The 12,254-nt window shown below is 43.9% G+C and overlaps 1 protein-coding gene and 1 pseudogene across 1 annotated transcript; both read left to right on the forward strand.

Annotated features, from left to right (window-relative positions):
- Nucleotides 1-5,448: 5,448 nt before the first annotated feature.
- LOC119325682 lies at nucleotides 5,449-9,472 on the forward strand. Its single transcript, XM_037599398.1, has 7 exons — nucleotides 5,449-5,887; nucleotides 6,408-6,704; nucleotides 6,787-6,952; nucleotides 7,067-7,286; nucleotides 7,778-8,031; nucleotides 8,099-8,482; nucleotides 9,056-9,472. Exons 1-6 carry the CDS (start codon nucleotides 5,613-5,615, stop codon nucleotides 8,468-8,470), a joined length of 1,584 nt encoding a protein of 527 aa, XP_037455295.1. The 5' UTR covers nucleotides 5,449-5,612; the 3' UTR covers nucleotides 8,471-8,482; nucleotides 9,056-9,472.
- Nucleotides 9,334-11,375, forward strand: LOC119321079 (annotated as a pseudogene).
- The last annotated feature ends 879 nt before the right edge of the window (nucleotides 11,376-12,254 follow it).

A 12,254-nucleotide genomic window follows, 5' to 3' on the forward strand; every position in this document is an offset into this window, starting at 1 on the left:
CAATCAAAAATTATAGATACGTTGGAGACGTATCAGGAAGACAACCCGTTCGCCGAGCTCCGGAGTAGGAATGGCTTGATCTTTGGGGGAAGCCTGTGCTTGATATCGGTGGTGAGATACCCCGCGCTCCGGAGATCTTTTATTTCCTTCTCCGTCACGGAGGAGGCCTCCCACTTGCCTTTGGAGCTAGCTCCGGCCATGGTCGGAGTAGGTGGTGGTGGTGGTGATGAAGACGGAGACTTTGCGGGCGCACAGAGCTTGGGAGATTGGAAGGCTGAGGGGATGTGAAGGCGTGGAGAGGAAAGTAAGAATCTATTGCCCTCTTATAGGCAGTAAAAACGCCAACCGCCCCCTCAATCGTGCCCTGAATCTCGCTTATTCCCGATGAAGGTGTGCGCCGTAAACGGTTGGATTACCCAAATATCATTGATGTGCAATCCCGCATTAAGCGGGCACGATCTCTGTTTTGACAGGACATGCCAATAAGGCATGGCCTCGAAACACGAAGCGCGGGGTAGCAAAACGGTTCAAAATGCCGAAGGGTCAAGTCTGACGCTTCGTCAAATTTTTTTCCAGTAAAAGACACTATTATATATATATATATATATATATATATATATATATATATATATATATATATATATATATCCGGCCTTCGCGGCTAAGGGTTATGTTTACTATGAAAAGCCGGATACAATTCTTTTACAGAGGAAAGCCGATGTGTATTCTTCAAGGAACCTGCCTTGCAATGCTGAAGACAATTTGAACGCCGAATATATCATCATTGAAGACTGGTTCAAGGGCTACTGTGGGAGTCCTGGACTAGGGGGTCCTCGGGCGTCTAGTCTATGTGGGCCGGGCTGATGGGCCGTCAAGATACAAGACAGAAGATTATCTCTCGTGTCCGGTGGGGACTCCCCTATACGTGGATGGCAAGTATAGGTGTTCGGATATATTGTTCCTTTCTGTAAAACCGACTTTATACAACCCTAAGCCCCTCCGGTGTCTATATAAACCGGAGGATAGATCGGAGACAGGACCACAACATTGCTAGGCTAGCTAATCTAGGGTTAGCCGAATTGATCTCGAGGTAGATCAACTCTTGTAACCCATATACCCTCGAATATAATCAAGCAGGAGTAGGGTTTTACCTCCATTAATAGGGCCCGAACCTGGGTAAACATTGTGTCCTTTGTCCATAGTTACCATTGATCCTCAGACGTACAGCTTGGGCCCCCTACTCGAGATCTGCCAGTTTTGACACCGACAGGCAGCGCGGTGGCTGGCGGCGCCTGCCTAGCCCAGATCGGGGCCCATTTGGGCCCCATCTGGATTGGGGCGGGCCCATGGCTTGGTGTTCGGCGACGTCGTTCCCTGGTGGTAGCATGGTGGCGGCGGTCTCAGACGGTGAGGACTTCGTCAGTCGGCGAGTTGCAGCGTGGCGATAGGACTATCCGGGTCCAAGTGGGCCCGACCAGGCAATCGGGGCCCAGCAAGTCCTTGTCGCCACGTTCGGTCGGCTCCGCTGCGGCGGTGGAGGCTGTCCCCTCCCCCCGATTGAGTTGTGGTCGCTCCCATGGCTGGTGTCTCCTTGCCCGCTCCGGGTCTCGTGTTGGCAGCTCCAGTGAGGATTGAGAATGGAATAGAGAAGAGAATCCGGGTCTCCCCTCCTCCGACTTGTCCAATGCCTTGATTTGGTATAGTTTCCCAGTTAGAGTATCTACAGTCGGGTGCCTCTAACCCGCCTCATACGTTTGGGCAGGCTGCTCGGTCATTGACCGGTCACGTTTTTTTGACCCAGAAGGATGCCTAAAGGGGCCTCAAACGCCCGGGCTGACCGACACCCCTCATATCCAGCCAAAATATAGGGCGGATATGGGGGCGCCCAGGCACACCCGCCACATCGGACCCGGCCCATGCTGATCCACCCGACCCCACATATATACGTCCTCATTCGCTCCCCAGAGCAAACCCTAGCCACTTCACTCCCCTCCACTCCCCTTCCCTCCCCTCTGCCACTCGAGCTCGTCTCCGGCGAGTTTCATCCGTCTCCAGCATGGCAGGCAGCAGATTGGACTCCAACCACTCCGGATCCGTCGACTGGGGTGTCATCCCGTGTGGGTTGGAGGAGGCAATGGCAGTCCGCGTTACGCTCCACCGCTGCCGGGAGGACAACGCTCGGCCGACAGACGGATCCGTCCACCGCGACGCCATAGCGTCGGCTCACCGGGCGCTCGGGATCCTCTGGTGCTGGATCCTCGCGGTCCCGACAGCCGGAACACCTCTCCTTTCACATCACCGGCCGGGCAGACTATGAGTCCCACCGGGAATGAGCGGCAAGCCGTGGGAAGGAGAGTATAAGAGCCGCCGAGGCCAGTACCGCGGTGGAACTGGCGGCGGCGGAGGCGGAGGCGGAGGCGGCTGATGCCCGGGCGCGGGCAGCCGCAGAGGAGGAAGCCATTCGCGCCTGCTTTGTGAAGAAATTGCAGCGGAGGAACATGTGCGCCCTCGCTCGAGAGCAGAATAGGGCGGTCCGTGGCATGGCCAGACTGCCACCGAAGGAGGACAGCGACGACGAGGCCAACTGCGGTGACGAGCATATCCGGCTCGATCCGTACCACGTCTTCGCTCGGTACTTCCACGAGAAGGACGGCAAAGGCGCCGGGAAGGACAAGGGCAGCCGTGGATAAACTCCACCATAGCCAAACATGCCAAAATTTGGTAGTCTGATGACGTGTAGTTAGTAGTGATGGAGTAGCCGGACGATGTGTGTGCATCGATGTAGTTGCATGAGTTTGTATGGATTTGAGATATGATAATTGAGGTGTCCGCATGTGGATTACACTATTTGAGGGATGTCTGGTCAGTTGCGTCCGCGGGCGTTTGAGGTGCCGGATTTGCTAAGTGCGGTTGTAGATGCTCTTTTTTTTTTTTTGAAACTGGTTCTAGATGCTCTTACGTGCAGGAGAACGTTTCCAAGTCCGAGTCATGGTCCGCTCTTTTCTGCGCGTTATAAAGGGGGTTGCTGCGCGTTGGCACGGTCACGGAGCCAGCATACTAAGCCTCGGGTTAAATTAACTCGTAAGATTGACCCTAACGTCGCGGTGAAAGCGAAGAACCAGCATGTCGCCGCCTACACGGTACGTCTCTCTCGAACATTCTTCCTCACGAATTTCTTAATCTCGAGACGATCTACTGTTTGTTTCTTGGACACTAGTACTCTACTCTCGCCGCCGAGATAATTGGCTAGTCTAGTACTGTTTCGTTCCGTAGCTCTAGTCTTTTTTCCTAGCGTGATTATATTCTGTTTACAATTGCGTGCTCTCTTGGACGGGGAAAATCGTGTTTACATCTGGTGCTCATACCTGCATGTTTTCAGTCGTCCCGTCCATTGATCCGACACAAAAGTAATGAACATTGTAAAATAGGAAAAAGAACGCAATCATGGTGTCTTCGGTTCTAAGGGGCTGTTTGGATGATAGCCCAGCAGCGCCTTACCAAAATTTTGGCGTTGACCACTTGCTTGGGCCGCTGTTTGGATCAAGGCCAAAAAAATCGGTTGTCTGCCAAAATTTCGGTCGGCAGTTCAGTTTTCACGCCCGTGCGTGGGCGAAACGGCGACGGCGGATTTCATCGCCAAAATATTGGCGCGCTGGGGATTGGCAGGGCATGTGCAGTACTGTTTTTTTCGTTTTTCCTATTTGAGTCAAGGAAAATCGTATTTGTTTTTTAAACACCTACAAATATATTCATACTCGTAATCATTATAGGCACAATGATTTGTATTCAAAATCCAGGAAATTACAAAGTAATTTCTATAACTAAAAATTACAATAAAATCTCTTAGAGATAGCTTTTGCGTGGTATCCATCTTTGCAAGATGAAACACTTGTAAAACTTCAGCGAAGACGCCGCATTTTGACCGATACAGTGATACCAGTGTCACTTTATTCACCTATATACAAACTTGTTTACAAAGAAAGTTTTTTGAAAATCATTTGAGTCACCGTCCAAATAGATGGGATGCTATGCCCAACGAACGGACTTAGGGTGGGGTTAATCCCCTACAAATACAGTGTCATCAAATTACAAGTTCTTCAGCACAACGTCGACAAAATATTTCAACTCCACAAAAAACTAAACTAACAAAAACGTTACCCATGCACGACACGACATCATTTCTACGCGGGCAGATCGGTTTATTCAACTTAGTTCTGGTTTTGGGAAGCTGCTGGAACCTTCCGGTTCAATTTTCCTGATTTTTTAGTTTTTCTGTGTTTCTATGTTGGTTTTATTCATGAATATTTTTAAAATCCTTGATTTTTTTTCAAATTCATGAAAATTTCAAATTACTGAACATTTCTCAAATTGGTGAACCTTTTTCAAATTCATGATCTTTTCCAAATTCGTGATATGTTTTTTCAAATTCATGATATTTTTTTAATTCATGAGTTTTCTAAAATTCATGATACTTTTCGAAATTTGAGTTTTTTTTTGAATTTTTTAATTGTTTTTAATTTTTTGATCTATATTTGAATTTTGTGAATATTTCTTTCGAATCTATGAACATTTTTCAAGTTCATGACTTTTTTTCAGTTTCGTGTTTTTTTTAAAATCAACTCTCTTCATGGTCACGGTGATAGCCAAAGTTAATGGTTAGAAAACCGAGCATCTAGTTTTTCCTTGACCTGTAGATGGTTGTTTTCTTACTATAGCAAGCAAAAAAAAGGAATATCAACAAAAGAAAAAAGAAAGAAAGAAAGAAAGAAAGAAAGAAAAGGGAACGACAAATCAGGAACAATTGCTACATGGGCCGGCCCGTAAAGTCGCGCTCCGGCGGTAAACCGGCACATGAAGCGCTTTATATGAGCGAGCTCTTATAAAGAAAAGTTCAACTCCCACGGATGCAACTATTCTCCCGAGCCTGGTGTGAATAGTAAAATCATTTTAAATAATAATTAAAGAATTTAAGAAATTCATTTTTTTATGGTGCGTGATGCCCGTGAAAAACATGGTGAAGTATGGACATTCGAGGAGCTCGTGGCAAAAAAAGTCAATTTTTGGGTGTTTGAGAAACTTTTGAAAACAACATTGTTCACATCCGATTTTGTATTTTCTTGCCATGAGCTCGTTGAATGTCTAAACACCCCGATTTTTTGCACGAACATCACACAATTGAGTATCTTGCACCACAAAAAATATATTTTGATTTTTAAAATTTTGCTGCTATTTTTTCGATTTTATTGCACACCGAGTGCAGATGAGTCTGGTGTCAAGTTGAATTTCGAAATCGTACTAGCTTTCTTTTCTCCTTTTTATGAAGAAGAGAAGAAAATCGCAAAAAAAAAAAATCGCACTAGCTTGGATGAGCGGCGTTCTTACTTGGCCAGGTTTGCTTATAGACGTGGAAAAAAAAAGTTTGCCTATAGATGGACCGCGGACAGCGCACCAACCTTCGTTCACTCCATCTTCTTCCTTCCCCTCGCCTCCCCACCACAGGAAAGCTTCCGTCTTTCCCCATTTCCCATCGCCTCCCCAGCAAACCCAATTTTCAAACCCTAGATCCATAAAAAGAAAAAAAAACTCCAAACCTAGACCTCCACGCCGCCCCCATGACGACCCGACGACACCACAGGCATGGTGATCTCTACAGAGAAGTCCCCGTCACCCAGACTAGGCGACGCTCTCGTCTGGTGGCTCTTCCCGACGGCAGTCATATCCTTGACCCTCACGGCGATGCCAACGAGGTATCTCGACTCTTGAGATATGCACACTTGGGCGACTACTCCGACCTCCACCACCCGAGACCAAGCGTACCAGATGGACGCATGGAAGTCGTCCGCTCCGACATCCAGACGAGGCCCTACGATCGGCCACAGCCTCCACAGTATGACATTTATCGCCCCGTCCTTCTCTCCACTGTCTCTCAAGCAACATAGCCAAATTCTCGCACCTTATCTTCATTTCCTGTTACACTTTTTTTTTAACCGAAGGGGTTCCCCCACGCCCCAACTTTTTTTTATTAAAAAAGCCAAGGCAAACATTTCCAGTTACACTAGTTAGTTAAGTAGTGTGCAATCCTCGACTATACTATCTTAATCATGATCCACTGGCTTTCTACCACTCGTCTCTGCTATGCTGGTGGCTATATTGACATTAATTATTGGGAAACAAAATATGAGTCTGAGGGGATGAATGGTTCTTGTATATAGATAAAGAATAAAGAATAAAAAGAATCTTCCTTTCTCTAGTTGTTCTTCAACTCATCAAACCTTGTGTTCCACTTCAGACGGGAGCATGTGGCATCTGCAAAAACATCTATTCCCGACCTTCATATTATATGAATTATTCATCCCCAATTATTAAAATTTGTTGTCTACTAACCTTCTGACCATGTTCCTTTTCAGGTGTGAGCCAGAGAACATGGCCTCAAATCAGTCGGTCGATAGCTCGTCTATCACCAACACTTCCTCATCCTCCAAGCAGGCAGATTTGGTAACTCATGACGTCTCACCAACATCAACGCACTCATCTCCACTCATCTCAGCTCGAAAACCTTCTGGTTGGCCTATAGAGCTTTTCATCAGAATTGATCTGGGGGGTTCTTTCCACACGTATCCTTGTCTGGGGGGGCCATTCCGGAGCTTGGAGGAAGCTGAAGATGCCATCAAAAGCCATCTTGATGGCCTGCGCTCTCCACTAATGTGAATTTTCTCAACTTTGCCTTGGTTTTCTGCATTTCAGAAATTACAATATACTAACATATAGTGTTCTAACCTCAACCAGGCGCAAAGATAAGATTTCGCCAGAGGAATTTGCGGTACGATATCGCCTTTACTGGCCTGATGGCACGAGGAAGATGTCGTCCAAATGCAATTATGAAAGCAGCAATAGGAAGCTATTGGTTCAAGCTTTACTCGATAAATACAATGAAGATCACCATCTTTTGGGGGTTTGATCTCTCTCCCTCCTCCCCACCACCACTCTCTGTCCTATTACCAGGCTTGTATTGACCGTCTTTTATTTCATGTACTAATCGCTGTTGCAATCCATGCCTCCTTTTCAGGATCTTGCATATGAACTTGATGATGTTTTGAGCTTCCGACAAATTTTTGAGGAGGAGGGCTGCCTTGTTAACATGTTCTATCATATCAATTTGGCTGTAAAAATCAAAGGAGATGATGGTTTTCACAACAATATATTCTTTGCTGAAGTCACACGAATAAAAGGCGAAAATGAAGAATACGTGCTCAATTGTTTCTGTATGGTTAAACCTATTGACAATGGTATTTCTTCCACCACAGATTAAGTTCTGTTCATACAGTTTGGGGTCACATTTATCTGGTTGATGTACTTGGTTGCCCCTTGTGTCATGTTTCCTTTCATCTCATCCACTGTCCTTGAGCTTTACTATATAGTTTTAATGTCTAAGCTAGTTCATTCGCAGCCATTTGCAGTGACTTTCTACACATGTTTTTATTTTTCTTGGTTGGTCATTTGTTATTTTGGTGATTCATGCCCGGCCATATAGTAATCATCTAACTTGCTTTTTTTTCCCCCTGACTGGTTATTTGGTAATTATAAATGACAAATCAATGGTATCCCTTTCATCTTACATTAAGTTCTTTGTACAGTTTGGGGTCACATTTATCTGGTTAACCTTTTGGTTGCCCTTCATCTCATCCACTGTCGTTGAGCTTTACTACATTGTTATATCTAAGCTAGTTCATGCCCAGCCATATGCACTGACTGTCTAAGTGATTTTATTTTGCCCAAGGCCGATGCTCAGGTTGTACGAGGTATGGACAGTATGATTTGAAGCACCCAGCTGATGCTGATAAATACAAAGGTGGCCACTCTACCCCGTTCATCCAATGTTGTGGTGTAGATTGTATTCCTTCCATGGTCCTGGATAGACCTGGATACATCCAGAATGAGAAGGATTGTTCGGAGGCGGAGAAGGCTATGTTGGCGGCGGAGGAGGAGGCTATGTTGGAGGAGGAGGAGGCTAGGATAAGATATATATACAAGGTAATGTTATATCTTGTGTGGTTGGTATTTTTCAGTAATGTTACTGAAGTGTTATTGTTGCTTTCAGTGCCCTGGTGATTCTCCTATTCAGGCAAAATCAGATGGTGAAAAAATGCCTGCTGGTTTGGCCAAGAGAGGAGAGGGTGCTGGTTTGGCCAAGAGTGGAGGGGGTGCAAAATTGGATGGTGCAAAGATGACTGCTGGTTTGGCCAAGAGAAGAGAGTGTGCTGGTTTGGCCAAGAGAGGAGAGGGTGCTGGTTTGTCCAAGAGTGGAGAGGGTGCAAAATTGGGTGGTGCAAAGATGACTGCTGGTTTGGCCAAGAGAAGAGAGTGTGCTGGTTTGGCCAAGAGAGGAGAGGGCGCTGGTTTGGCGAAGAGAGAGGATAACCAGGGAAGCGTGAAGTACATTGTACCTGCTAGACGTGGGTTGATGATTTGAGTATCCCCTCAGGTGATAAATTTGATTTGATTTTGGTAATATTTGTTTTCACTAGTCAATGGTTCATTAGGTTCAAGCATTATAATATTGTTACAATCTACGCTGTTGCATGTTAACTGCATGTTTAATGAATATTTAGTTGATCACTAGTGCCTTGATTCAAATTTGTAAACTTGTTCTTTTCCTTGTCACTTTGTGGATTTGCATGGTATTGACATATTTATCAAGTGTAAGGACAATTGTTCCCAAATTCTCTGGACATTTAAACACTCAGGTCATTTATGATCGTTCAACTACCAATGTTCTCAAACAATTATAAGGCTTTTTTTATTTCAAGTATAGCGAAGGACAATGCATTATATATACTCTCGATGTGCCATTTCATAAATTTTTGCCATCCTGCCAAATTGCCAGAAATGAAATTCCAATTGATGAGCTGTTTCCTTCATAGCTCTCCTTGATATTGTTACACTATTTTTAGAACTTGATTTATCCAGCAAAGTTGATTTTGCTTAGCATATCTGTCTTTTATAGGTTAGTTGTTATATCTTTTGACCATTAATCTCGTTACATATTCTGGTTCAGGTCCCTTTCCACTCGTGGACTTGACTCCAATTGATGGCTAAGACAGCATAGCAATCTATGGGGATGTACACCATCTATCATAATTGCTGCTTTTTAAATTTCCAGTATCTTTTCAGAAGGATTGAACTCGTTGTGCATCATCATTTGGAATGTCGTCGCTGTACTTGTAGCATTGTATGATAAAGTTTGGTCGGATTTTATATTAACATGTATGATAAAAGTTTGGTCGGATTTTATATTAACATGTATGATAAAGTTTGGTCGGATTTTATGTTGCTATGGTACTAGAATCGGATGCAGTGCACTTTTCAATTTTGTCAGTTGTAGATGAAGTTTCCAATCCAGAAGTTGTGATCTTGTAAGTTGAAATATACTCAACCGATGTATCCTTTCAGTCCATAATGTGATTTCCTTTCAGTCCATAATGTGATTTCTACTGTCTGAAAAACTGCATTTGATCTGTCCAGTGGCCATCTACCTGCCTCCTTGTTGACAGCGTTGCCATCCATCAAGTTTCACATATTCTCTCTAGATCACATAATCCACATTGTTGACAGCGTTGACATCCAAAAACTTTCTCATATGATCACACATTGCCATCACTAACCTTTAGCAGCTGTTTGTTGGGGTGCTTAGCCCCAGTTCAACAAGCCCCAAGAAGCGTCCTCTAGATGACGGATTATATTAGTTTCAAGCAAATGGCCGCATATAAAACATGGTTTGTTACCTAGTGGATGATGATGACAGATAGTTTTCCACCCGACCGTAGCCATCGCCGCTGCCACAACTTCCATACACTCCGCCGCCTGTGTACCCCCTCTTCTTCCTCGTTCGGTGGACTCATCGGCGGATGTGAGGCATGAACTAGGTTGTAGAATACCAAGTACTTTCCTTGATTATGGCTTCAATTTCGTGGTGTGAATACAAGGCCTTTGATTCACTGGTTGACTATCGTTAGGTGAATCTCAATCCAAAACTTATTCGTTTCGTTGGTTTTTTTCCAACGCCGACGTCAAGATCAGTCTCTTTTCCTTCTCTTTTCGGGAGCAGAGCTGAAAAAGATGGAGTTACTTGGAAATGGATAATTTTGAATTAACAATACAACAGTACAAAGCGTCTCTCACGTCCATTCTTTTATTAAAGATTTTTTCCATCCTACGTTGGATCCGCAGCTTGTGAACCAGCTTTTGGAAGGGGTGGAGACACCTACCTTGAAAGACAGAGACCTCCTTTTCAAAATATATGGAATTTCTCCCGAAAATAGAGGTTTTGTTTTCAGAAATCACAAAAATGATAGAATTATACTTAAAACAGGCACAAATGGTTTTGCCTGCGGCATACAATGTTATCGAGTTTTGTGACCAATTTCTGGGCCGGATTCTCCCCGGAGTCTAAGAGATACTTTCATTGATTTACATTTCAAGGGGCACGAAAGCTTCACTTGGAACCGGGGCGTGGCTCATCTTTTTAACGAAATATGTAGGGCCGAAGGCTATCAGCCGAAAAGCCCCGTAAGTGCTCCGAATCCGCATTTTTTGGAAAGCCCATTGGATCAATTTGCCATTTACCCAATAATTGATCTTCGTGTGGGCAACTTTTATTTTACATTTACAAATGCAGTCTCGTATATGCTGCTCACTGTCGTTTTGGTCGTTTTCTGTTTTTTGTTGTTACGAATAAGGGAGGTGGAATGTCAGTGCCAAATGCATGGCAATCCTTGGTCGAGCTTATTTATGATTTCGTGCTGAACCTGGTAAACGAACAAATAGGTGGTCTTTCTGGAAATATGAAACAAAAGTTCTTCCCTCGCATCTGGGTCACTTTTACTTTTTCGTTATTCCGTAATCCCCAGGGTATGATACCCTTTAGCTTCACAGTGACAAGTCATTTTCTCATTACTTTGGCTCTTTCATTTTCCATTTTTATAGGCATTACGATCGTTGGATTTCAAAAACATGGGCTTCATTTTTTTAGCTTCTTATTACCTGCGGGAGTCCCACTGCCGTTAGCACCTTTCTTAGTACTCCTTGAGCTAATCTCTTATTGTTTTCGTGCATTAAGCTTAGGAATACGTTTATTTTCTAATATGATGGCCGGTCATAGTTTAGTAAAGATTTTAAGTGGGTTTGCTTGGACTATGCTATTTCTGAATAATATTTTCTATTTCATAGGAGATCTTGGCCCCTTATTTATAGTTCTAGCATTAACCGGTCTGGAATTAGGTGTAGCTATATCACAAGCTCATGTTTCTACGATCTCAATTTGTATTTACTCAAATGATGCTACAAATCTCCATCAAAATGAGTCATTTCATAATTGAATAAAAACGAGGAGCCGAATATTCTAGGGGGCTACAGCTGCGCTTTTGCAGCACTGAACATGGTTCCGGGTACTCAAGATATTGTGTCTGTTTGGAGAGGTGTAGATTGTAGATTCCAGCCTAGAAGACCGGGAAAAGATAAGGATAAAGAATGTCATATATCTCACGAGCTAGATCACTTCCCAATGAACAAGTCAGAATTGCCTCAACAAAAATGGATGGAATTGGACCGGAAAAAGCCATTCAACTTCGTTATCGATTAGGTATCAGTGGGAACATCAAGATGAATGAGTTCACTAAGTATCAGATCTACCAAATTGAACAAATGATAGTGCAAGATCATGTTGTTAATTGGGAATTGAAGAGGGGAAAACGAGCAGACATCGAACAATTAATTTCTATTTCTCGTTATCGTGGAATTCGTCATCGTGGAATTTGTCATCAATATGGATTGCCCTTACGCGGTCAACGAACTCATACTAATGCAAGGACTGCTCGCAAGCAAATTCGGAAATGAAAGAAGGCTACCGAAAGAACAAGCAACGGATTTCACGCTCATCCCTTGCTAAAGCGCATACGTTTTCTTGCTCCTTGGTACTTGTCTGATCAATCACACTTTTTATTAGTTCACTTGATTTTTCGTTCGATGTCTTGAACCGCTTACTAATCACGTATACATATAGTAGGCTGATATGTCTCCAACGTATCTATAATTTTTTATTGTTCCATGCTATTATATTACCCCTTTTAGATGTTTATGGGGTTTTATTTTACACATTTATATCATTTTTGGGACTAACCTACTAACCGGAGGCCCAGCCCATATTGCTGTTTTTTTTGCCTATTTCAGTATTTCGAAGAAAAGGAATATCAAACGGA

This window comes from Triticum dicoccoides, chromosome 6B (assembly GCF_002162155.2).
Source record: "Triticum dicoccoides isolate Atlit2015 ecotype Zavitan chromosome 6B, WEW_v2.0, whole genome shotgun sequence".
In the NCBI taxonomy this organism is placed as follows: Eukaryota; Viridiplantae; Streptophyta; class Magnoliopsida; order Poales; family Poaceae; genus Triticum; species Triticum dicoccoides.

Coding starts and splice junctions, on each gene's coding strand:
- LOC119325682 (XM_037599398.1), top strand. CDS start 5,613: ATGACGACCCGACGACACCACAGGCATGGTGATCTCTACAGAGAAGTC. Junction 6,705..6,786: donor GGCCTGCGCTCTCCACTAAT/GTGAATTTTCTC, acceptor AACCTCAACCAG/GCGCAAAGATAAGATTTCGC. Junction 7,287..7,777: donor GGTTAAACCTATTGACAATG/GTATTTCTTCCA, acceptor ATTTTGCCCAAG/GCCGATGCTCAGGTTGTACG.